The sequence below is a fragment of the Protopterus annectens genome, chromosome 9.part0 (genome assembly GCF_019279795.1).
Source record: "Protopterus annectens isolate FY-2018-M chromosome 9.part0, PAN1.0, whole genome shotgun sequence".
NCBI classification, from domain to species: Eukaryota; Metazoa; Chordata; order Ceratodontiformes; family Protopteridae; genus Protopterus; species Protopterus annectens.
In genome coordinates this window covers 297,551,626-297,578,136 of record NC_056743.1, presented here as the reverse complement: position 1 = coordinate 297,578,136, position 26,511 = coordinate 297,551,626, and the positions used below count along the sequence as shown (strand labels likewise).

The 26,511-nt window shown below is 37.5% G+C and overlaps 1 protein-coding gene across 1 annotated transcript in view; it reads right to left on the bottom strand.

Moving 5' to 3' along the window:
- PNPLA2 (patatin like phospholipase domain containing 2) overlaps positions 1-26,511 on the bottom strand; it is a 930,557-nt gene that overhangs the window by 570,648 nt on the left and 333,398 nt on the right. The window contains exon 2 of the mRNA XM_044082880.1: positions 21,763-21,995. Coding sequence (XP_043938815.1) covers positions 21,763-21,995 — 233 coding nt within the window. The remainder of the gene's footprint in view (positions 1-21,762; positions 21,996-26,511) is intronic.

The window sequence follows — 26,511 nt, the reverse complement described above, 5'->3', positions numbered from 1 at the left end:
TCACAAAAGTATAGAAAATCCACCATTAGTGGATGCAAGAAATTCCATTACGTATCCATGTGCTAAAGTGGTCGACACTATTTTGAAAAAGTACATTAGTCAAGAGAATCAAATTTGTAAAGACTCTTGGAAATTTTTGAGGAGAATTAATGATTTAGAATTTAAAGCAGAGTACAACTTCCTGACAGTCGATGTAAAAGATCTGTACACATCTATTCCCCATTTAGAAGGAATAGAATGAGTATCATTTATGATGAGGCTGAGGGGTGCGCCACAAGCAGAAATTCTCTTAGTGGAAGAATTGTTGGACAGGTTTATATTAAATGACGAACTTTCAAAAGTTCGACTGTCAGATGGTCGACACCATATGATCAAATTTTTGAAAGTTTAAACGTTTTAATGGAGATCTCCGTACAGCGCGGAATGGGAAGATTTCCATTTTCTGCACTGTAGTGGGATCTCAGAGTTGGTATATTTAAAGAGCAGGGGGGTGGGGGTGCAGGGGTGCTTGCCCCCCTGCTTAAAACGTTCAGGTAGATTATTTGTGTAGTTTATTTTTTTTATTAGATTTTCGAACATTTAAAAGTTTGATCATATGCTGTCGACCATATGACAGTCAAATTTTGAAAGTTTGATTATCTAATATAGACCCTTTTTGGACATCATCTTGACAAATAATTACATCACTTTTGATAATAAGCATTATTTATAAAAGGTTGGGTAACAATGGGTTTGTCATGTGGTGCTAGCTTCACAAATCTAGTTATGGCATTTTGGGAGTTTGAAAACATTACCAAGAATAGTCAAGTATGTGAGCAAATACACTACTACATACATTTCTTGGATGACATCTTTATCATTTTAAAAGGGACAACAAGGTAGCATCTGAACTGGTTAACTATTTTAATAATACCATGAGTTTCCTACAATTCACTTCAAATTACCATCAATAAGTCATGTCTTACATAAGCCTTGAACTAAGGAAAGACAGAGACTATAGTAGGTATACAGCTAGAATATTTAGAAAAAGCACATATTCTAAAGCATTTTTACATTTCTCTAGCTTCCACCCTTATCATCAGAAACAGTCAGTCATTAAATGTCAACTTGTGAGAGCAGCAAGGATGGTAACAGTGGAAGAAGAATTCATTGTGGAATGTGACATTTTGAGAGGGATGTTCCTGAGATGGGGATATCCTGACTCACTAATATTGAAGTTAGTTAAGGAAGTTCAAGACAAAAGAAATTGTGGTATATACAAACCACTTTTAAACAAAGGGAGTATACAAACTTTGGGTGAGATAGACACAAACAATATTTGTAATAATACAAGCAGGGGGTGAACTATAACTAACAACAGTAACTTCACCTTATAGTTTGGATGCATTAGAATTCAGAAACATAATTAACAAAAATTGGAGTCTTTTAGTTAGTGACTCATCTATCACAACTAAAGCAGTGGAAAGGTGATATTTAAGAGAGGATTTAACATTAAAAACTTATTAGAGAACAGTGGCCCACGAAATGTAAGACATCCAGGTATGTTTAAATGTGAGATGTGTGCATATTGTAAATTTATGGACGTGGCTCAAACCTTTAGGGTAAGAAACACAACATTTTATACAGAGAAGAAGTTTAATTGTAATTCTACAATGATAATGTATTTACCTCAATGCCAACTGTGTCCAGCTTTTTATGTCGGGAAGACCGACCGAAAGTTTAAAGAATTGGGGTATATATACAGTATCAACAAGGATAAATTAGAGAATGCCCTAGCAAAACACGTATCACTTTATCAAGACCAATGTTTTAAATTTAGAGCTATTGACCAGATAATAGTCATGAATAGATCAGATGACAAAAGGGGTGGTCCTTGTTCTTTAATGTTAGAGAAAATAGGGCAAATTTGATTGAATGCTTGTTACAATCCAGGCTTGAACAGTTTATTCTATTTTATTTTTATTGAAACTTAAAAGTTTAACAAAATAAATTATGTAAGGTACTTATGTGGTGACATTGTAAATGTATGCAAAAGTTATTTGACAAGTTACTTAATTGTTTTTAAGTTAATATCTAAAGTGTTAACATTTTATATTAAAAAAAGGAAGAAGAAGTGGATGACTGGTCATGAATAGATCAGATGACCAAGTAAGAAAATGTTTTAAATGGAAAAACTTTTTGTAAGTTTTTATCTGATGAAGTTCTGATTAATAACTGAATGAAAAGCACTTAATAAACATCAGTGTGGATTGCTTCCGGTGGTTGCTATTTTATTCATATGGATTGGTGGTGTGCAAGAGTTTTTAATTAGTTTCCAGTTTATTCCTGCAGAAAATGCTACTACAGTTACCTGAGGGCCAAAGCCTTACTGGACTCTGATAGAGTCTTTAAAAGGACTTGCAGGTAGGTGAAGTTATAATTCAGAGGGAAAAAAAGATTGACCCTTCTCCTTCCTGGCCTTATTATGACTGTCATCCAAAATAGAAGTTATCAAAGGGCATCATCTTGGCATTCTCAGAAAGAGTATCAGTGGTAGCCAAGGGTGACACACAAGGCTATATCAACTTCTGCCATGCAGTAGACATCATACATGGCAAGACAGGCAACACAGATTATAACCAAACTTGTTGTGGAGGATGTTGACACTTGGGTCAGTATCTATGCTTGAAGTCATCTGGGCCAACAGGTCACAATAAAATTACAAGATATGCATTTAACAGCCGAATACCTTCATGGTAAAAGTTAAGAATATGACTGTTAACTTTCCTAAGTAGTCCAGACCCACAGAATACCTGCTCAGTGGCTAACAGCTAGGATCTGATTCCTGGAATTATTCCTTCTGTGCATTCTCAGGCATGAAGTTCTTAAATTGATCATCTTTGGGTATGACATTTCAGTGAATAAGGAGAAAGTAACAGTCAGCTGTCTGTCAGGTGACAGGATCCATCACATAACCCATGCACTCAGGTCCCTCAACAACAGGTACAAATATGACTGTCATTGTACATGTGGGTGTGAATGACCTGAGACGTACCTCCCTGGACTACATGGAAAGAAACACGGAGGAGCTCTCGGATTATGTAGCCCAGGTGGGTGTGACCCTAGCTCTGAGCAGCCTCCTACCATCACTCAGAATGATACCACAGTACAAGCAGAAAATGATTGATTTTAACAATTGGCTAAGTTTCTGGTGTCATTCTAAGGAGATCCAGTATCTGTCTGCCTGGGATGACATGACTGACAGACCTCGATGCTTTGCCAGAGTTGGCCTGCATCTGTCACCCCTGGGCTTCCGGATAATGGCCAAGGCTCTTGCCACCTCTGTAGTGCCTTTTTAAGGTGGTGTTCCAAAGACCAAATTGCCACCATAACAGCTATAAACAAATGCAATCTGAGTGCCATGCTGCTCAACACTACAAGTCTAAATCTCAAAATGCACTCACTCGAAGCACTCCTTAAAATGGAGAACATCGACATTTGTGCTGTAACAGAGACCTGGTTCAAGGCAGCAGAAAGCACCCCTGCACTACCAGGCTATAACTCATTCCACACCTTTCAGCCCCAGAACATGGACCAAAGCTCCAAACGTGGTGGTGTTTCCATACTCATAAAGTATGTGCACACCTCCAAACTGGTAGCCCAACATAAGGCATCAGAGATACTTCAGGTGCAGCTAACATTGGGTAAGACAGCGATTCAAGTTGTAGCCTGCTATAGGTCCCCAACCATGTCACAAGACTCACACTCCATGTTCCTAAGCACCCTGGAGAATATCAGGGTCCAACCTAACACTCTCATACTGGGCAACATCAACTACCCCTCCATTAGCTGGGAAAACTACTCGTGTACCAATTCACTTGCCCAAAGTTTCCTAGAATTCATTAATTCCAATGCCCTGGACCAGCTTGTTCTTTCCCCCACTAGAAGTAGCAACATCCTTGACCTGGTCATTACTAACATGGGCGACCACTGCTCTGTAACAACAGTCAACTCCTCCCTGGTTAGATCTGACCACAAACTAATCACCTTGGAAATCCACATCCCTTCCACCCCCCCACCCCCTGCAAAGGTAACCACCATGAAAAACTTCTCCAAAGCTAACTTTAGGCTCCTAAAAACAGAGGTGGCTAACTTCACAGTACCCATTTAATTGGAGAACAGCTGCATGACCACCGAATCATACACTAATGCCCTGTACAAACACATACACAAGTGCATTGCATCACAACATACCCAATAGAACCAAGAAGCTCTCCTCCAAAAAAAGGAAGCCAATCTGGTGGTCCCCTGACATAAACAAACTGTACAACAGAAGGAGGAAACTGATGCGGAATAAAGTGAAGTCTCAAGACTGGAAAACCTCCCTTATCAGCCTCAACAAAAAGTTGAGATCCTTCATCAAATCCTCTACAGCTAGCTATGAAAACAGAATTGCAGCAGATAGTAAAGACAACCACAAGGCCTTCTGTAGTTATGTAAAGAATCTCCATGGCAATGCCCAGATTTGCTCGGAGCTATTGCACAATGGCACCTCCTATACCAAGCCAACAGATATTGCCAATATACTGGCTGACAGATTCAGTGACAACTTTACCCCTCTCTCCCCTTCCAAAGGACCAATCACAATGCCAATAGATTGCCAGACACCCAGTATTACTGCTGCACAGGTTAAAACAGCATTGTCCAATACCAAGAATAAAGTTTCTATGGAACCTGACAATATCCCTAGCTATGTTCTACATGAACTACAGAGTGAACTGGCACCTCACCTATGTGCCCTGTTCAATCACAGCCTCAACTCAAGCTTTGTCCCTACCGAATGGTGCACTGCTACAGTCATCCCTCTCCACAAAGGAGGAGTGACTACAGACTCTGGGAACTATTGCCCCATTAGCCTGACAAGTCTGATATGCAAAGCTATGGAACACATCATCATGGACCTAATAAACAAGGATATAGGGAATTTCCAAACTCAGGATCCCACACAGTTTGGTTTTGTGAAGGGTAAATCATGCCTGCTCAATGTGGTCGACTTCTTTGAGTCAAGTCATCAGAGCTGTGGATGAAGGCAAACTGGTTCATACAGCCTGCCTTGATCTGGCCAAGGCCTTTGATATCATTCCCCACTCAGGAATCATAGAAAAACTCACTAAGCTAGGCATCAACCCCTATATCACTAGGTGGGTTGCAAACTGGCTCACAGATTGAACCCACAGTGTACTCCAAGTCAGACTGCCAACCAGTCACGAGTGGAGTCCCACAGGCTTCAGTCCTGGGTCCTCTCCTGTTTGGTATCTACTTCTCTGAAGTCTAGGCCAACACAAAGAGACTCTGGCTGTCAAAGTTCGCAGATGATTGCAAGTTGGGTGCCACAATTAACTCCCCAAGTGATGCTGACATCCTACAGAAAGGCCACACTGAGACCAATGACTGGTGTCACAACCATGGCCTTAAGCTCAATGCCAAAAAATGTGTCATCATCCCCTTTAGGAAAAACCCGGATCCCATGAATTACCACATCAATGGTAGTCCACTGAAAACAGAGGGGGTCATAAGAGATCTGGGAACACAGGTTAACAACAACCTCTCTTCTGACCACCACATTGTCATTGTGGTCAGAAAGTCCTTCTATGTGGCACATCTCCTTACTAAGGGTTTTGCATCCAGGGAAAAAAAGAGGTCATTGTCTCCCTCTACTCTTCCCTCATTAGACCAATCATTGAGTACAATGCCCCATTTGGCATGTACCTCACTAGACACCTGCAACAACTGGAAATGCCGCAAAAGTACCTCACAAAGAGGATCCTAGGCCTTAAACACTTCTCCTATATGGACAGACTCAACAAACTCCAACTATTCTTTGTCTCATATCACCTACTTAAAGGCGATCTCTGCTTTACTTACAAAGCCATGTCTAACCCAGCTCGGTTAGAGATGCTACATCTAAAGAAATCCTTATCCCTCCACACTAAAAGCTCCAGAGACCTCAACCTTATTACCACAATCAACAGAACAAGCTGGAGGGACAGGTTCATAACCCAGAGGCTGCCCATGCTATAGAATAGACTTCCCATACATGTCAAGTGGAGTGCCTCACTGGCCCTCTTCAAGAGAAATAGAAAATTCACTCCATGGATCACTCCAGTGACTTTACTCGACAGAGACACTGGGAACTAAGGTTGGGTGGCACGATGCCAGGCTAATCCTATAGGCTAGGTTTGTAAAGGCTCCAGGGCCATTAGCCTAGTACACACCTATGTGTGGTCAGCTCTGTTGTGACACTTCAAAATTTAGCACCTCTAAACACAAGTATTCTGCCTCCCATGCACAAAACTTACTCAAGTACACATATCATCTAAGCATATGTACCCAGGGAAAATGTTTAAGTAGCAAAAAAACCCAAAATTAAAGTAAACATTTTTTGTTGGCTGCAGTTCTCCATGTTCCACAAAGGTGGGAAGCCTCTCTCTCTTCCCATACTCCCTTCCTTTATTATTTTCTCTCTCTCTCTCTCTCTCTCTCTCTCTAAGAATACTTTAGCCTAGAGAAAGTACAATAATTTAAAGCATGAAAAAAATATTTTTTCTCTCCAAGATGCTATAAATCATTTGGTCAGTAGAAAGTCCATCTTTAATTTTAAGTTCCCACACATATGATGCTTCTCCATAAAACAAATATATAATCTGATATCAATCATTGATAAGAAAAGCAATCTCTAGCCTGCATTCTGGATAAATTCTTGGCCTCTTCCCATTCTATTACCTTTCCCTCTTTAATTATTTGCTCCCAATACCTTGATTCTTTTACCAGTTTTCTCCAATAAATTCCAGCACCCTCTTACTTATTGTCTGTAGCCCTAATTGTAGTCATCCATATCAGCAGAATCTCCTTTCTTCATTCCCGTGTTGGCTTCGTTCTTAGAATACTTTCTGCACTTTATGAATATAATATTATGGATGGTTATTGTTATTCTCCTTAAGGAACTGCATCCAACATCCCAGTCTGCCCTTGTTTTTTGAACATTCCCCCTGTTTCATTATCATCCCTTTCCACTTTTGATTATGTTTCTGCTTGTGCTCTATATAGGAGCTTTAAATGTGTACCTCTGAAATACCCCTTCAAATCGAGTAATCCCAAACTGCCTTGTTCAACTGGAAGAATCAGCTTATCCCATTTGACTCTTGCCATCTTCCCCTCACCCTTTGCGACTCATCGAGGTCTGTATCAGATGTGATGGACTCCTATGGAGAGTCTAGATGCTTCCTCTTGCATAGTCTCTTCCAAGGGACCTCCTCAAAAGGGTATTCTGGAGAGGTTTCAGAAGAGATGGTTTCACCCAATGGGGCATCCTGAGGCTTGGGTTCTCCGCATTATTTGTGGAAGCAGTGATGCTGGGGCATACACTGGTGGCTTTGGGGGAAGAATGTCTTGACCTGAGAGTGGACCTATCCATGGAGACAGCACTCTCCTCATCACCTGAAATGCTCCCTGCCCCAATCCAAAGAAACTCCTATCTCCGAGGAACCAGAGGGCATCCCCAGAACTGAGGCGGCTGGCTCTGAGGCAGATGTGGGAGCCGAGCTCTCCTGTGCTGAAGCCCAGAGAGGCAAGCTGTCCAAACCGACTCCCCTTCCCACACACAAATGAGGAGCGTCAGCTCCAAGAATCATCGAGTTCAAATTGAACCGAGGATGTTGGAACGGTAGTCTGAAATGAAAATCCTGGGATAGGTCTCGGCTACGGTGGTTCCACTACAATCAGTTCATAACATTATAGTGCTGAAGTTGCAGATAGGATCAGAGTAGGAGGAATCGATGGTGAAGGGGTAGCCATGGTTGGCTCTGAATCGCTCTGGGTTAGAGTCAACAATTTGGCAAGCGCCGGTGTCCTCAAAAGCCTCTGCACCACCCAATCCATGTCATCATCAGAAAGGTTCCTAGAGGACCAAGAGGAGGGAACAAGAGATCTAGCTGATTGCAGCAAAGGGGATCTCAAGGTAGGAGAAACCGGCTACAATTCCGGGGACTGGCTCCTTAACTGAAACTCCATCAGCACTGACACAGAAGGAGCCGAGGAAGTATGTTTTTCAGGAGCAGCTGTCTTCGGCTCCAGAGATGCTACTTTCGCCAGTTTTTTAAGTGGTGCCGATTGGCCACTAGAAGAAGATGACCTCTTTCCCGACTTCTCGGACATAGTAGCAGGAGATTTCATCGATTTAGAAGTGCCCTGATCTTCTTCAAGAGCTTCAGGGGAGTCTTTAGCAAACCTCTTAAAATCATCTTGTTTTCCCTCTCAACCATCAGTCTATGGCCGATTGAGTGACAAATGGCTCAGGATTACTGTAAATGAACTACCCCAAGGCAGTATACACAAATAGCATTTTCTGGGTACACTTTCCACATTTTCTGAACACAGAGAGTTATTTCTTTGAGTTCCTTAGACATGTTTGTATATAACCACAATAACAACAACAATAGCTAACCACTACAAGCAGTATAAAGTAAGGCTAGTACTATAATAGTTGTCTTTTTTTTTTAATAAGCACAAGAAGAAGAAAATAACACTCAGCAGAAACGGGGCAGTTCTCTAACTTAAACAAAACTGCCTAAAGTTAGAAGGGGAGAAAAAAGGAGCCCTCTAACTGAAACGGGCAGTGGCAGCCCTCTAATTTAAATGAGCTGCCGTGTAAAGGGGGGGGGGGATTACCCTACACAAAAAACTCTCTAATTTAGACAAGCTTGTTATTAATACAATTAAACCAAAGAAGCCTTCTAACTAAAACAGGCTTAAGTAAGTAAATTTAAGCTGAGATAGAGAAGGAAAAAGGCCCAGAGGAAAAACAGCGGCCAAAGGCAAAAAAACAACAACAGTGAACACTGTAAAACTAGAGTATCTAATAAATTCTAGAAGTTATATGCAAAGTAGCAGAATAACAATTATGCAATAAACAAGTAAAGAAATTTCCACTTAGCCAGAGACAGTATGAAAGCACCCGATCTTGGTTAGCAGCAAACGAGATCTGAGGAGCTCTCCTAGAGCATGATGGGATAGGGTTATAGACAAGCACAAGTGGAATACCTCGAGCTTTTGTATAAGGCCAAGCCAGAACTGAGGATCAGTTCCGGACCCAACCAGTTAAGAATGAAGGTGAGATAAGACAACATCACGTTGTAAGTTTTGTCTAGCCTAGCCCAGTTTTTGTACCTTGGGGAATAATATGTAAATTCACTCTGAATTACTAATATGGAATTCACATTTTCCATGCCAAATATTTTCATATATTTCTTCAAAAAATCTACCCTCCTTTGTTACATTTTCCCTTCTAGGCCACCCCGACACATCTTTCCTTCGCAAATCAAATTTCAGTGCCCATCTTTAACTAATATTCCCTGCTGAAAACTCATTATTTCTCCCAAAATTTTCTTAGCCTCCATTATAGCAGTTTTAGGTGGAATACAAATACATGCCAGTTTAATCCTCTTCCCTTGCCAGTAGCCCTTTAGTACTACATATCTACCAGTATTATCTTTTTTATCATCTTCTATCACTACTGGAGCTCATCTTGCAATTAATATAAGTATTCCTATTTTCCTTTGTCCCAGGTTTTCCACTGAATAACCATCCTGAAAACCTTGTTTTTATTAAATTCACATGTTCAGTTCTTTTAAATGTGTCTCTTATAGCAAGGCTGTTTGCACTCTACATTGTTTAATATAGTATACTACTACTCTTTCTTTTTTATATATATCTGTGAGACCATTAGCATTTAAAGATAATATCAAAAGGCTCATTATGTTAAAAAGTTATTCCCACCTTTTATTTGTAACAGATTTTTTGTTAAGCATCTAGTTGCAGCTTTTGTGTAACATGCACACGCTGTTTGACAGGTTGACCTTTTATACAGTTGGTTCTTGTCATATCCATTTGAGCCTATGTCACATCTTACAAAATGTTTTATTTTATTGAAAGTACTCACAAAATACACCCTGATACACGTCAAATACATATTAACTTAATTTTAACACAAAGACCTATCAACATCTTCAAATATTGAAGTTTTACCTTCCTAATAAAAGGAATAATTGTTCCAAACTGACAGCCACACTCAAAGACTAGAGTTAACCTAAAAGGAAGGTTATCCATGCTATGACACATGGCATAGCTTCTACTAAGTACTGTCTGGTTTTCTCTTATCTTTATTGCTCTCACAGAAAGAGAAAACACTATCACCTAGCCATTGAAAGAAAGCCATTAAAAGAAAGAAGTATTCTATTTTTAATGCTCTTTATCAGATTATCTCCATGGAGACATGAGAACCAAATAGAGAGTTGCTTCTAAAAGTATTCATTTATTTGCCAGGTGAGAGCTTTACTGCATTCATTTTTTTTTATTTGCTTTCTCTTAAAACTTGTTACTAGATAAAGCTAAGAGCCTTAATCCAGTCATTCCCTTATGCAGGAATGAGAAAAAGAACATTGTTTTTTCTTGTATCATACTCTTTTGAACAGACTTTTCTTCTTCTCTTTTTAAACTGCAATGCCAACATTTCTTAAAACTGAACAAAGAGAAAGAGAACAAAGGAAAAATAAATAGGAGCACCCATTTACTTTAGTATCCCTACTGCACTTGAAAATAGCTGAGTAAACTTTACCTTATAGCATATAGATAGCAGGGATGATATGAATATTACTGTTCAGAACAAAAGTTTGTTTCTGTTTCCTTCCTCTTTCCCTCTCTTAAGTGCTCCTCCAAACATTAATGACATGAAGTAAGGCATATGATTTTGAGTCCCCAGCACGTTTAACAAAGTGAAAAAAGTCCAATATTTCCAGGTTTTCTTGTTCAGTCATGTTTCACAAATATAATTAATGCTTCATTATCCCACATTTGTCATTTTCTGAGTTCCTGGTTTTCTTGTTGTTTAACTCCATCTCCCAAATTCAGTCTCTGCTTCCTTTCAAACATACTCTCACTTCTTCTACTAATCTCTTATGCTTTTTTCTGTCCGTCAAGCATTTTCTGTTGAAACACTGGAAAAGGTTTCACTGGCACAGTCTCTCTGTAGTTTTTATTGCCAGAAGAACAAGAAGCAGAATCTCCTTCTGCTTCACAGGTCACTTTTTGTAGGACAAATCTCTATATTTCCTCCTTAGCATGTTCTGCACAAAAAAATGACTTTGTCCTTTCAGAAAATAATACTCTGAAGGTAGCTGGATAAAGCAGTTTGAATCTCACACCTGCATCTTGACATTCCCTGATTAGTGGAATAAATTTACTCCTTTTCTGCCTAGTGTACAGTGAGTAATCATTTTCCACAACCACTCTACTGTCTCCCACTTTTACCACTTTGTCCTTCTGCCACGGTTTTGTCAGAATCAACTCCTTCTGCTGGTAGGATCCCTTATTTACTATTAAAGGTCTAGAATGCTTTCTCATGACCAGTTTTGAAGGATACAGATAATGTGCCCTTTCAATTAACAGCTACTGGTGTTGAATACCAGTCCAGTTGCTTATCTATGCTTTCATAAAATTAATACAGTCTGTTCCTTCCAGCTTCACTAGTACAGCAGAAAATCTCAGGTTTTGCCTGCATGCTCTGTCCTCTAATTCTATTATTTTTTTAAACATCTCTTCTTGAGCAGTCTCATATTCAGCCAGCCCTTTCTTCATTTTGACCTCTGATTATTTTTGTGGTTTTATCACCTCACCTGAATATTTGTTTAAAGCTTCTTCCATTTTAGCCAGTCTTTTGTTATTTGAGTTGACATACATCAGTGCCATCCATCAGTGTTTTTTTAATTTTAATTAGCTCAGAGTATATTTGACTTAGAACTCTATGAATGGCTTATTAGCTGAAGTGCTGGAGTATTAAACATTTTCTTGGATTTTGTGCTTCTGCAGTTAGTGTTTTTCACTTTTTTGTGTGTTTTTTTTTTATATTTTTTTATTTGTTTGGTGTATATTTGACTTATTTTTTTTCCACGAGCTTACTGGAAATCGTGCCTTGCTCTAATGCTAGAGCTTGCACTGCTTTTTGCTGAACAGCTGCAGAATTCTTCCCAGTCATAGTTTTTCCTCACCTTTTGTGGTTGATTTTCTTTCAGATTTTCTGCTTTTTTTTTTTTTTTTGCTGTCATTCAGGCCATGCGCTTACTAGCCACTTATAGAAATGTATACCCCCCAAAATGATTTAACTGGCTCTCTTTTCTGAGTTTCTGTTTTCACACTGAGAGAGCTGAAATTAAGCTGCTATTCAATATGCAGCCATCTTGGAAGTCCCCAAAGCATGATATCTTGATGGCAATGACAGAGGATAATATTTGGAAGATACACATCAGCTGTCTTGGAAATTAGATCCAGGCCAGGGATGGCATTTGGAAAACTAAAATCACAATCAATGAATGAGGCTATGGGGCCACTAATTTACATATATATCTATTTATCTACCTTTATATTATATCTATATGGTCAGGCTGCTGAAGAAGTTACAGGGCAAAGTAATTTATTGTGTCATTTTAGTGCTTGTGCATACTCAGTACAAAATACTGAAGGTGTTGGTGGGGGAAATAATTCATTTGTATGCCAGGGTAGTGCTTCTAAATACTTGGAAAAACAACTTGGCAGACTACATCTCCATTACCAAAGGTGAAGCATTGCATTTGACAATGGGTGTGCATATTGCAGGGATGTTGGATTATAAATTATAAAACTACCTCATTAGCATACTACGCTTTGTAACATTTCTCATTTGTGTCTCATTATGGATTCTCTGATTCGTACCTTTGCTATGCTCATTCATACCTCTGTCGCATTTGTGCAGAGGACTATGAATACTGGCCTTAGTGTTTGCTTTTACTCCCATTCCAATTGTTTCTATATGAAACGTCATACTTTTTTCTAAATATAATGATACTTTATTCATTGTCTACCTGTGCTTCATAAAAATAAATCATAGTTATTAATTATTAATTAGATTCTCCATATAACAATGTATTTTTTTCATATCGTTAATTAGCATTTTTTCTTTCTAACCCATCACTATATATATATATATATATATATATATATATATATATATATATATATATATATATATATATATATACACAAACACACACACACACATTGTTTTTTAACCATTTTTTCATCTTTTCTTCATCAATTCTGGAAGTATGTTCAATTATATGAACTGTAGCTCTTTTTTCCTACATTATTACATATTTCTATTAACTAAGGAACATAATACTTCCTCATTTTCTTACAATCTGTATTCAGCAAAATAAAAAGCTGTTTCTTTAACTTTTCCTTCTAACTTTTTCCCAGAGCATCAAAATTTTACATAACATGTTTTCATATTCACTTAATTATGTCATAATCTATCAAAATAAACCTTGTTGTCTGGTTTTTGAACAGTGTCCTGGCATTCTAAATGTCCTAGGTCCTGTATTTTTCTTTACTCTTTTCTTACTCATTTCTAAAATAATAGTATTACTATCAGAAAAAATGTGGTTTAAGTCCCCATACATGTATTCTTGATAACCTTTGAACATAACAAAGAGTCAGTTTTTGTCCTTATCCTTCTACTATAACTTTATTCACTTAGTTTTAACACAGTCAAATGTGCTCTCTGAAGTATTTCATATTTCTTCTAGAAATACAGCTAACCCTTCTACCTTTTGCCTCTTTCTTCCATTCAAACAGCAGTTTCAAGTTGGCTCTCTATTGAAATGCTAAGATTCACATTGCAAAGTCCCAAGAAACTGAAAAAAAGACTAATATATGAGAATAGCAAATACTGAACATCACTCTTATTTTCTCCTTTAAATTTGTCTTTATTTATTTTACTGGGAAGTCACCCCAGCAACTCCTGATGTGGAGGGCAAGCACCTCCACCCCCAAGAACTTGTCACAAACAAAGGATTTTATTATGTCAAATAATCAAGCCAGTAAAGCTATATATGCTTGTTGGATTAACTAAACAATAACACAAAAAGTACATACTAAACCTACAAAGTACCTGCATAAAAAACAAAGATTTTATACCTCATCATTTCATGTCATTTACACATTTAATGAGAACTGCTGATATAGTTGTTTTCCAAACAGCGGCATTAATGGTACTATATTTCTATTTCTTAAAGAAAAAGTAAGTTCTCCCTATTCCCATACTTTTGTGCTCAACAGACTCTTCATACTGAAATTAAATTCATAGGAAAATTTTACCAGAAACACCGCAAGTCAAGTGTTCATAAAATGCATTGGTTTGGCCATCATTTTGGAAAAAAAGACATTGCACACAGTTTATTAAATATCTCACCACTTTATCTTTGTGGGAAAGTGAGACATGCAAAATCATTTGAATATTACTTTTATTTCATTAGTGGATATATAAAAATAAGCATCTTTCTGCAACATATGACTGCAAGCACAACACCCAATGCATAAATTACTTCTACTCCTCTTATCCAGTTCATTCATATATCTTAATCCAGATTAGCTCTGTTCTGTATACCACTCGTACAACATTAGGTAAGTTTTTTTTTTCAATTTGCTAGTAACTTCTTAATCAGATTTTTAACTAGCCTTAGGTAGAAAAGAAGTTATTTGATATGACCAGTCTGCTTGCTTGTTCTGAAATGGCATACTCACTCAGTTTTACTCCACCACATGTACACTTTGAATTGCTGACTTGGCAGTTTTAAGCTGCAGGGTAGCTCATTAAGCATTACAGATTTTTAGTTAAATATTTAGAGTTAAACAAGTGTTTTTACCCCATGATATTACATAACTCATTCACTCCAATGGCGCTCAAGAAGTTTTCACTGTAACTTCCAATGGGCGGAGCCTAAGCTTTTTGACAGAGTTAAATTACGTCCTCATATTTCAAACAAATTTTCATATCTCTGGAATCACAGGGCTTATGAAAGAAGTATAAATGGCAAACCCTTTAGCACTACTTATTTTTATAGTGGTAGTATTCTTTAAGTTCTAGGTCTTCAACTGAATTTTATAACTCACAGTAAATACAGTAACTATTAAGTTTGTAATGTTTTGTAAACAATTTACAATATCTCAGCAAGCACTCAAGTTACACACATACTGTCACGGCAGTGTTTTATTCATCTGGCTGAGAGCTTTCATAAGAGGCTAAGAAGTTCTGTCTGTGTTTTGTGGTTGTTAAGATATTTAGAAAAATGTGAAAATTATGTCAATATAAATTAATATCATAAAAACAACAGTTAATATCTCTTAAAATGCACTAGACAGAGGTCAAATGTTAATGTAGTTGACTACTGTGTAAGTTTTAAGACAAAATATTTTAAAACCTTGTACATAGCATGGTTTTGGAATTATTGATGCAAATATGAACAAGCAATATTTGATGCCCTGGACCTGAAGGAATTACTCAAATGTAATGAGATAAGCAACAACTGCTCCTATACTGCATTTACACAAGGATTCATGCAAGCAGCAAACAGAATCACTATTAGCCAGGCTTTCGATTGGCAGACTGTCCAGGTTTCAAATGGCAGACTGTTACCTGGTTTCAAAATGTAAATATATATATATATATATATATATATATATATATATAATTACAATATACATGTATACATTCTATAGAATTCATATTAAAGTATATATGTGCGTGTGTGTGTGTGTGTGTATATATATATATATATATATATATATATATATATATATATATATACATACATATGGATCTACTTAAATTAATAGAATACTAATGTTGATATATATAATGTCAAAACTAACTGATCAACATTATGCATGTCAACATGCTTCTATGCATGTACTGAGAATTAATCTCTGCACATACAAAACTTAAAAAAACAAAGAAAGCATTTTGTTTTGCAGGGAGCAAGCCCTCCTGCACCCCCACACCCCCTGCTAATTAAATTCTTTAACTCCGAGATTGCACAACTCCTGGGAAAAGGGGTATATTCCCCACACTAGGGACTGTCGATCTTGCATGCCTGTCCACCTTCTGTTTAGTCGACCAAATTGTGTCGATTGAACAGATGTTGACCAAAGAATCTAACATTCGACAAAATTAGAGGTACCAAAGAGAAAAATAGATATACAAATCTGAGTTTATAGCTGGTTTATGAAAACAAGTAAATTCAAATCACAGTTGGCAAAATTCCCAAGAATCGTCTTCTTCCCCCTCATAGGAAAACAATCCTTAACCCAGCTGAGGATACTGTTCAAATAGCTTTTCCAAATAATAAATAGATTACAAAAAAAAAAACAGTTGATAATTACAAATCCCCAGTAAAGGCAGGTACTTGCTGGTTGAATTGCATACCATAACCTCTTATACTAGAAATGTAAAATTTAAAATAAAAAAAAAAACAACTGCTGGTTATTAGCTCAAAAGAACTTCTGGCAGCCAACACACTCAGATCCCAAAAGATCGTGCCATCTTATCTATTAAAAGGTTGAAGCACCTTCATTTGACCACAAATTAGGAAGACAAATTATTTTTACTCTGTAACTAAGGACTGAGCAGTCTGGTTCCAGACTAAGTTTTCTCTGGTTCTACTCCTAACATATGAGTGGTAACCCTATCTGGTATCTACATAGCACCCAGTTTCATACAGATTCACCCCTACCATATTTTTAAATTCACAAACACACTAATTCACATAATTTTTCTGTTCACCACAGATGATTCTCCTGGATGAAAATAAGGCACTCCAACAGAATACAGTGCAGATTTAAAATCCTCTTACCTTAAACCATATGAGTATCAGTCAGGTTGACCTAGATTGCTCAACCCTCTGATACAAAGCCAAACACATATGGTATAGACAGAATATTAGGCAGATCTGATGAAGATTTACATGAAAGGACAGCAGATTTTGGATGACCATAGCCCCTACAAGGGCAATATAATCTTTGATTCTTTAATGTGATGGATTTCCATTAGATTGTTACCTCAAATGAAAATATATAAGAAAATGGAAGAGAAATTGAAGTGACATGCACGTGATGATTTAAGATGAGTTTATATGTTGTTGTACTATTTTGTACTATTCAGTAATATTCCTTAATGATCATTCACATCTACTTCACTGATATCAGCCTTTCAGACAGTTTTGTTCCTCTACAGCAAATCTACCTCATGTGCCAAAATTTCATAAAAGAAAACAGACTGAACAGTAAAATATCACCTCCCTAAACGTTGGAGTAATTTTGCTTAAAAATTAATCCTTGTCCTCTCATTCTGTAACCTTTAAAAATGTGCTGCACACAAACTACACTTTAGGAAACATATGTCAGATATGTAGCAGCATCCATTTATTCAAACTCCCTGGTCCCCATTTTGGCAGAATGTGGAAGCTGGAACTCGTTACCACTACTATACTTTACATTTCCTCAAAGAGATAATCCTTTCCATCTCCTGCTTTGTATGTATTTTTTTACCTTTTTGAGTAATTCACTATATGCTGCTTAATCTAAAATATTTATATGACTTTTATAATTTGTAATATATTATTTCCTTTAGAAAATGTCAATATTTCAACAGTGCTAAATGTTAAACTGTATCTGCTAACTATGTCTACTGTGTATACTATGTTACGATCCTACTATATACTTTTCTTTAACATATGTTATTTTGAGATCTGACTACACATCTTAGTGAAACTTTCTTTGTTGGTGTCATTCTGTGACTGGACTTTTCTCAAGAACTGTCTAATGTGGATAAAAAGTAAAAAAAAAGAAATACATGTGCATACACATGCAAGCATCATATCCAACACACACACACACACACACACACACACATGGATACATATGCAAGTTCAAATCACTACAGTATTCAGGGCAATAATTATGACAAATACAAGTTAATCTGTAAAGAAAATGAAGATTATTTCCTCACACACCAATTTAATTGCACTTATGACACATTACAATTACAACAATATGCCATTTAATGTCATGAATATGGAGAAGCATTATCTTGTATCTTCAATCCCCACCATGTGTTTCTATCTGTTCACCTCACCCTCCTGATATCAAGACATAAGCAGGTGGATTCTGAAACCAAAGTTGACAAAGATGATGGTGAACTTCTTTTGCCTGCAGCAGAAAGTCTGCTATACACTTTTCAAATTTTGCCACTGCATGTCTTTTTTGCAATCATACAGATCCTGTTTGTTTTCCATTAGTTTTGCTTTATCTTTTTCAATTACTATAAAATCAGATTAAAAGAAAATTTCTGATATAGTATGTGTTTAAAGGGTTATTACATTTTCTTCGTAGGATAATAATATTAATAATAACAATAATAATAACTTTGAACTCTACTTGCCTCAGTAGTTTTGAATGGGGTCTATATTATAAAGTTGAACATTTACTTCATCGAATACCTAAACGTCGACTCGTTGTCATCAGACCGCATAAACACTGAATTCCCTAAACTGCGAAATTTAAAAAGTCGAACTGTCATACTTGTCCCACCCCACCGCCCACTACATACTACCTACACAAACAAACTAAATAAACCACATACTTACACCAACTAAAACCCTACTTCTAACCCTAAACTAAACCCTACTTCTAACCCTACAATAAATCTTGCATATACCACCATGTATGCACTTAACTTAACCCGCACCCTAACCCTAGGGTCTGTAATTATCGCACACTTACCTTAAAAAGCTAAACCCAAAACCCAAACGAACTAAATAATCCACAAACATACACTTAACAAAACCCTACACTAAATCTAACATACATTACCATCTATGCACTTACCTTTAACCCGCACCCTAACCCTAAGGTCCGTAACTATCTCACACTTAACTTACGGAGCTATACCACAGAAAGCCAACCATGATGATTCGACATTTCCGCTTTCACTCATCTGGACGAACGATGCTGTCGTGGTTTAATGAAGATGGGTCGACGTTTAGGCGTTTGGGTAAGTAAGCGTTTGCCTTTTTAATATAGACCCGTTTTGAATACCCCAGGATCAATCTGTAAGATATTGTTTACAGAAGCTGCTTATGGCACTGTTACACAGCAGCATTATGAAATTGCAAGAGTTAAATAGTTTGTAATGTGTGCAGTGTGGCTGGACAAATCATCAAGTGATCTTTTTAATTCAGATCAGCTGGTACTAATATCTAATAGCAGTATGAATTTACTGGATTACGGGGTTATTCAAGGGTAAAATAATTTGTTGAATATAGCAAAGTTGCATACATTAAAAAGGATACTTGCAGAGTACATGGGTTGCAAATGATGTTATGTAGCAGTGTCATAAATCAGTTTTATGAGAAATCTCTATCATAACTGCTTCAAGAGCTATTGTGATCTAAAGTAGGTAGGATTCTTAGTAGTTTTTTTAATGAACAATGTGCTACAAAAGTCATATCACTCATTAAATGTACTGTCATCAAGCAAGCAGACTTTTCATTTACTGCATTGCTCTCTTTGAAATGCAAAATAACTCAGCCACCGATAGCAGCAAACAACAGTGTTGTTACTTCACAAAATCATAAGACAGCAGTTAGCAGGCTGTCACACCCACAGTATACTCAGATAGTACGTCATTATACAATCCAAAAAGTTCCTCAGACATCTACTGTACAATGTAATCAGTCTAGTTTTCGATGAATTACTGATGATATTCCTTCTGCACTGCTGTACACATTGTGAAAAAAATAATTTTGTTTCTTTCCTTTCCTCCATCTGAAGAAAACTGTAAGCTAAATGCTATTTTGGTTTTAAAGAAATGTTTGTGTACTCCTTCAAGTATCTTAGGCATTAGTAGATTAGTAAATATAGCTTATGGGCTCCTTTATCGGTGACAAACTACTGGAAGAATCTAAGTTTATAAGCCTGACCCTTTATATTCGTAGTTCCCATCACAAATGTTGTATCCTCCCAGATTCTTTGTCTTTTTTATTTTGTCCTTTACTGCTCCTACACTGCAGTCAATGCATTTTGCAACTAGCTGAGTCTGACACCATATTATATGTTAATCAAGTGAAGCCTGCTAATAATAATCAGTGGAATGGAACCAGATTCAGATGTGAGTCAAAATCACGGACACAAAAATCATACTGCAAACTTCACTGTTCGTGTTCTAGTTCAAGATCAAAGATACAAATGTTTGAGTACATATTGAATATTCTACCACTAGTTCTGGTAGCACTTACGGTGACAAAGATGGGAATAAACATACTGGAAATCTCCAAATGCTCGACCCCACCCAGTCTGGCTTTGTCAAGGGGAGATCATGCCTGTTAAACTTGGTGGACTTCTTTGAGACAGTCACCAAAGCCCTAGATGAGGGCATATATGTGCATTCTGCCTACCTAGACTTAACCAAGGCCTTTGACACAATCCCCCACTCAGGCATCATTCATAAACTCACACAGCTGGGTATCAACCCGTATATTGTCAGGTGGGTTGCAAACTGGCTCACTGTTAGAACTCATATGGTCAAAGTAGGGGACTCCACCTACTCCAGCAGAACTGTAACCAGTGTTGTTCCACAGGGATTGGTTCTGGGACCCCTAACTGTTTGGAATCTACTTCTCTGAAGTGCAGGCTAAAACTAAAGGATTGTGGGTGACAAAGTTTGCTGATAACTGTAAACTGGGAGTGATCATTGAAACCTCTAGCAATGTCAACATCATGCAAGAAGGTCTTACACAGACTAATGACTGGTGCCAACCTCATGGTCTTAAACGTAATGCAAAAAAATGCATTAGCATCCACGCATGGCAAGAGTGATTTTCTTGCAAACTACCACAGCAATAGCAGTACCCTAAGCCCACGGTCAGTGGTGAGAGATCTGGGCACAAAGGTTGACAGCAACCTTAACTTTGATCACCATGTCTCCACAGAGGTAAAAAGGGAATTTTATATTGCTCATATCATAAGTAAGGGCATTGCCTCTAGAAAAAAGAGATTATAACCCCCCTGTACTCTTCCCTCATCCAGCCAATAATAGAGTACAATGTTCCCTTTAGTATGTTTCTTTCCAAATACCTGCAGCAATTGGAGATACCACAAAGGTTCCTTACAAAGAAAATTCAGGGTCTTCAAGATCTGTCTTATGCAGACAGACTGAAATCATTATCACTTTACTCTGTGTCATACAGACTGCTTATAGGTGACCAGTGCCTTGCATATAGAGCAATCTCTGACCCAACTTTAATAGAAATGCTGCACATTCGCAAGTCAAATGGCACACGGGTCAGTCACTCAAAGGACCTTAACCTGGTATGTGACATCAACAGAACTTGCTGGAGAGACAGATTTGTCTCACAGAGGTTGCCCCACCTTTGGAACAAGCTTCGTATTCATGTTAAACAAAGCCCCTCATTGGCCCTATTTAAGCACAATTTGAATGACTGGATGGGTAAATGGAAATTCACCCCAGGGGTGTGTCCCTCTTGGACAGGGGCAATAGGTGCTGATTTTAGTGTTTGCTTGAACAAGACACCCTTGGGAACATGGGTTGAACTTGGCTAGGCTTGTAAGGGCCCTGGGGCCATTGGCATAGTAACCTCCTATGAGCCTAGGAACAAACAAACTTTGAAAATTAGCTGTATAGCAAATTCTCTTACAAGCTTATAATATTTACATATTTTGACCTTTACAGGACATGAAAGAGGCATGTTCTGTAAAACTGAAAAAAAAATTGTCTCTTTCCTCATGGGACTACATATTATCGACAAAGATTTCAGCTGCTCTAGTATTACCAGCTCTCACCTGTATTAGCTCCTCCTTGGAGTTGAACTCTGATACTAAAACATTCTGTCCATCTGAAACACGAGTCAAGGAAATACCTAGCCTTCCTGAGGATACAACATGGGAATCATCAGGTAGTGTCTTTAACATTCGATGCCGGATTATCTTCACCAGATTGAAGGAAGGATGAAGGGGACCCAAAAACCTTTTACGTGCTTCCTTTGAGACATAGATAATGTTGGCCCCTACTTCACCTGCAACATAAACAAAGAAGTTTCATTAACAAGGTACTATAAATTGTATAACAGAAGTATCAACAACGTTTTACTTTCCATTGTTTCTTTTTCCACAATTTTTGCAAAACGGAAAGTATTTTATTTTGATTTGTCAAAAAGGTAAATGGGTACTTCAAAAAATCTGAACTACAGTCTGTTTTATTAAATGCCACCCAGTCTTTTAATAACAATTATTAAAATGTCTATGGCTAGGAAACCTAAACCACATATTTTTTATATCAAGCTGAACCAGACATGTTGAATACAACAGCAGCTACAAACCTCTTGATTATTTTTTCCTAATGCACTTGGAACAGAAGTCACTGCTATTACATCAGGCATTCCAGCAATGATGACCGACATAAACTAGTCTAGCAAATTAAATGGAAACAGTAGGCAAAACAACAACATATATTTATTTTACCCATTATAGTTAGGAGAAACAGTCATACAGAGGAGGAAGAAAATAATATAAAGGATTAAAGAGTTGGATCTGAGTAGTTAAGTGTGTGAAATTAAGGGGGCTTACACTGTATTTCATAGGTACAGCTGGGATTATTTAAATAGTAGATTTTGAATAAGGAAAACATGTTTTACTTTATTTGCATGGACTTGCATGTAAATGGAGATCATCACAATTTTAAAACAAAAATCAACCTAAAAGATCACAAAAAAAAATCAAGTTCTGCAGCCCACAAACACATTAAAACTACTACATGAATAGCACAGATATAAATAAACATGAAATTGTGTAAGGGTTCTCAGACTCAGCTGTCTGAATATCAAACTTGTGATCTACTATAGCAGTAAAACACAATCATGCAGCATCAGAACATGGTAATCCACCAAAATGGTCAATAGAAGTAGTCTGTAGAACAAACTGATTGAAGCCAGAAATTAATTTCACCACTTTATTCGATGAAAAACACAAAACCAGTTTAGCACTTTTGCTTCTCAATTCACTGAGACTCCATCATAACTAAAAACAGACTAATTCATTCACTATAAATAATATACTTAAAAATCATGTTCTAGTTTTTCACCAATAAAAATGCTCACACTAAACAGTCCCAATAAAACAATAGGCTTTTAAATTACTAAATTGCATTACTACACTGAGGTACTAAAAGTATAAAACCAAATGTCCACTGAATGTATTATTGAATGATTTTGCAAAGAAAATACAAAGCAGAGCAGCACAAATATTCAGTCTGTCTTTACAGCAAAAATGAATAAGTAATATCTGAAAAGGCAAGCTGTAAGACACAAAGTGATTGTATACCAAGAACTGCACTAAAATATTAATCACTATTTATCACTAATTATGCATACTTTCATATTACAGGCATAGCTTTTTAACTGTCTCATAGTGTTGAAAAGCATTGTGGGACATGTTAGAAGAAAGAAAAGGTGGCTTGCAATATCCATACAAAATGTACTGCAATGGAAATGTTGTTGGCTTTTTTGTAGTCATTCATCTGCACATCCTTTCCTTTTATAAGAGCAAAACCAAGGGGTGGATTCATAAAGGTCTCCACAAGGTGTTCACTGATGTGCACGTCATTGTAACTTTCAGGAATTCAAGAACATCCCTACAACAGTGCTTTTGCAGTTTATTCATTCAGAAAGGTTACTCAAGGTATAAATGAATACACCTCTTTGTCAACTTTTTGATACCCCACCCCTCAAGTCACTTACAGTAGTCTGGAAAATGGAGAAGATGACTAAAGTTCTGAGCTGCTTTTTGCACCCAGGATACTTTGATTCTTTCTACTTTCATTTGCCTACTGTGCAAGTCACGTAACCAGAACTTGAAAAGGCACAGTTTTGTCTAGTGAACTTACCATATCCAAAACAGATAAAAAATCTATCTGTCTGTCTGCCTACACACACACACACACACACACACACACACAAACACACACACACACACACACACACACACACACACACACAATTTATAAACTTTTATCAGTGGAAACATCAGAGAGAAGTCTTATTGACACGTGTACTGTAACTTCACAACTTTGAGAGATAACTAATTGTTGCAATTTTTTCAATGTTTTGTAAAGTGGTTCTGATATGTGTCTGTTTATTATGGATTTCAAGATACCACAAGATGTTTGTGAAAGTTTACAGAAAAGAAATCTGTAAACGTTATATTGCATTGTAATATTGCCTGAATGGCTTTCAGTAGTAGTTAGGGTTGTTCCACAGCTGCGTGATATGATTTAGGTATCAGATGAATGTACCTTCTGTAATTCTAAAGACTGTAACAATGATCCTTAGAAGGAAAAAACTGCTATAATGAGTCTGGGGAATACATATTATATATTATATCAGAGGTACTGGTAACTTTAGAGTTTTCCCCTAATCTAAAGTAGACTGACATCTCAGTTAGAATATGAAATCAACAGGGGTGTGGGTGAGTTAATAATTTGCACTCTGGTGCTAGAGTTAATATTTATTTGCTTTTCACAATCTGTGGCTTGAATCTGTGTTACAACTTCTGCCAGTACGGGAGGAGGAATGGCCATTGTTGAGCATAGTGGTTAGAAACAAGTTTTACTTTGACAAGGCTATGGGATACTCCGTAGCCTGTGCTGCTTTTGAGAAGTTTAGCATGGCATTACACTGGATTTGGCAGCAGTGGGTGGACACTCAAAGGATGGTTCATTACTTGGATGACTTCCTCTTAGTAGGTGAGAGGTATGAGGGGGCCTCTGCAAAGTATGCAGGAGTTTGTGGAGATGTGTGAAGAACTAGGGATCCCATTGGCTAGGCAGAAATTGGAAGGTTCATCAAAGTCATTAGATTTTCTGGGTTTGCTGGTGGATGTGGAATGTGGATTGTTGTGTCTACCAAGGGAGAAGATAACCATTTGAAAGAAAAGATAGCCTGAGTGAAGTTTAAGGATAAAGTACAGGTTAAGGATGTCATAGAGCTTTTAGGGCTTCTAAATTTGCATGCTGGGCAGTTCACCCAGGTTGTACTTTCTGTAGGTTTGGGACCTTTCTGCTGAAAGGGGGAAAAAGCAAGCATCATTGGGTAAGACTCAGTAAGTTGACACGGGAAGATTTAACTGTTTGGTTGTCCTTTTTAGAGCAGTTTAATGGCGTTTCCTTTTGGCTGTCAGACTGGGTTGATTTTAAAGGGATTTGGAGTTAATTTACAGATGCAACCGGAGGTATTGGTATGGGGGGCATTTTTTGGGGTTGAGTAGTTTGTGGCCAGCTGAATGGAAGGAGGATTGGAAGAAGGATGTTGCCTTCTTAGAGTTAATCCTGATTTAGACTGCATCCATGGTTTGGCACGAATGGTTGAGGGGAAATTAGATTAATTTTGATTTGGACAATATTTGTTTTACGTAAGTTAGTTTTACAGAGTTTACTGATAATTTTTTAATTTACAGGTGTACATGTGACAGGTGTTATGAATGCGACTGCTGAAAGTTTGTCTCACTTTCCATTTTCCAGGTTGTGGCAGTTAGCTCCAATGGCTTCAGCGGAACGGAGGCAATGTCAGATGAGGTGTGGAGAACTGGGTTGACGTGACCAGACGGTTGGTGGAACAGTCCTAGGCAGCATCGACCAGGAGGGAATATAGCATGGCATTGTGTGATTTTAGATAGGTTTATTTACAGCTGCCTGAGGAGGAGGAGGAGGGAGTCTGGTCGGAGGAACTGTTACTGCAATATTTGGGCTCATGTACATGGTAAGGCAGTGCAGTCGGTTAAGATGGACTTGGCCACAATCAGTATATTTACTCGGGTGGCAGGATTGCGGGATTTCACTAAATCCTGGATGGTTGTGCAAATGATGAAAGGATGGGGTAGAGTGGATGGCTTGAATAGGGATAAGCATTGGACGGTGACAAGGCAAGTTTTGAAGGTTTTATTATGGGGCTTAGCTTTGTTGAGATGAATGCACCTGCTTTAATTCTGAAGACTATAACAATGACCATCAGAAAGGCAAGATCTGCTATAATGAGTCTGATTAATATATACTAAGGTAGAGGTACTGGTATCTTAAAACTATTCCCCCAATCTAAAGTAGACTGACATCTCAGAATATAAAGTCAACAGGGGTGTGGGTGAGTTACATAATTTGCACTCTGGGGCTTGAGTTAATATTTATGTATTTTTCACAATTTGTGGCTCAGATATTCATTTGGACAGTATGTCAGTGAGATTTAAAACTGCAGTTGTCAAATCGTAAAGAGTTTTGAAAATCCTTGAAGTTGTTAAAAAAAAAAAAAAAAACATTTTCCAAGGGAGCTTGCCTCCTTGAACCAACAACACAAGAGACTATGCCTCAATATTCTCTATATTCTTTATGTATGTACTACCTCCTAAATCACTGTATCTCGAACAATGCAGAAATCCTTTAGATACCACAATTTTGAGTTTTAAATGCAAAAGCTGGGAGTTACATACTAGTCATAGCACATTAGATTATCAGTCTCTATAAAGACATATTTAGGCCACTAATCTAGT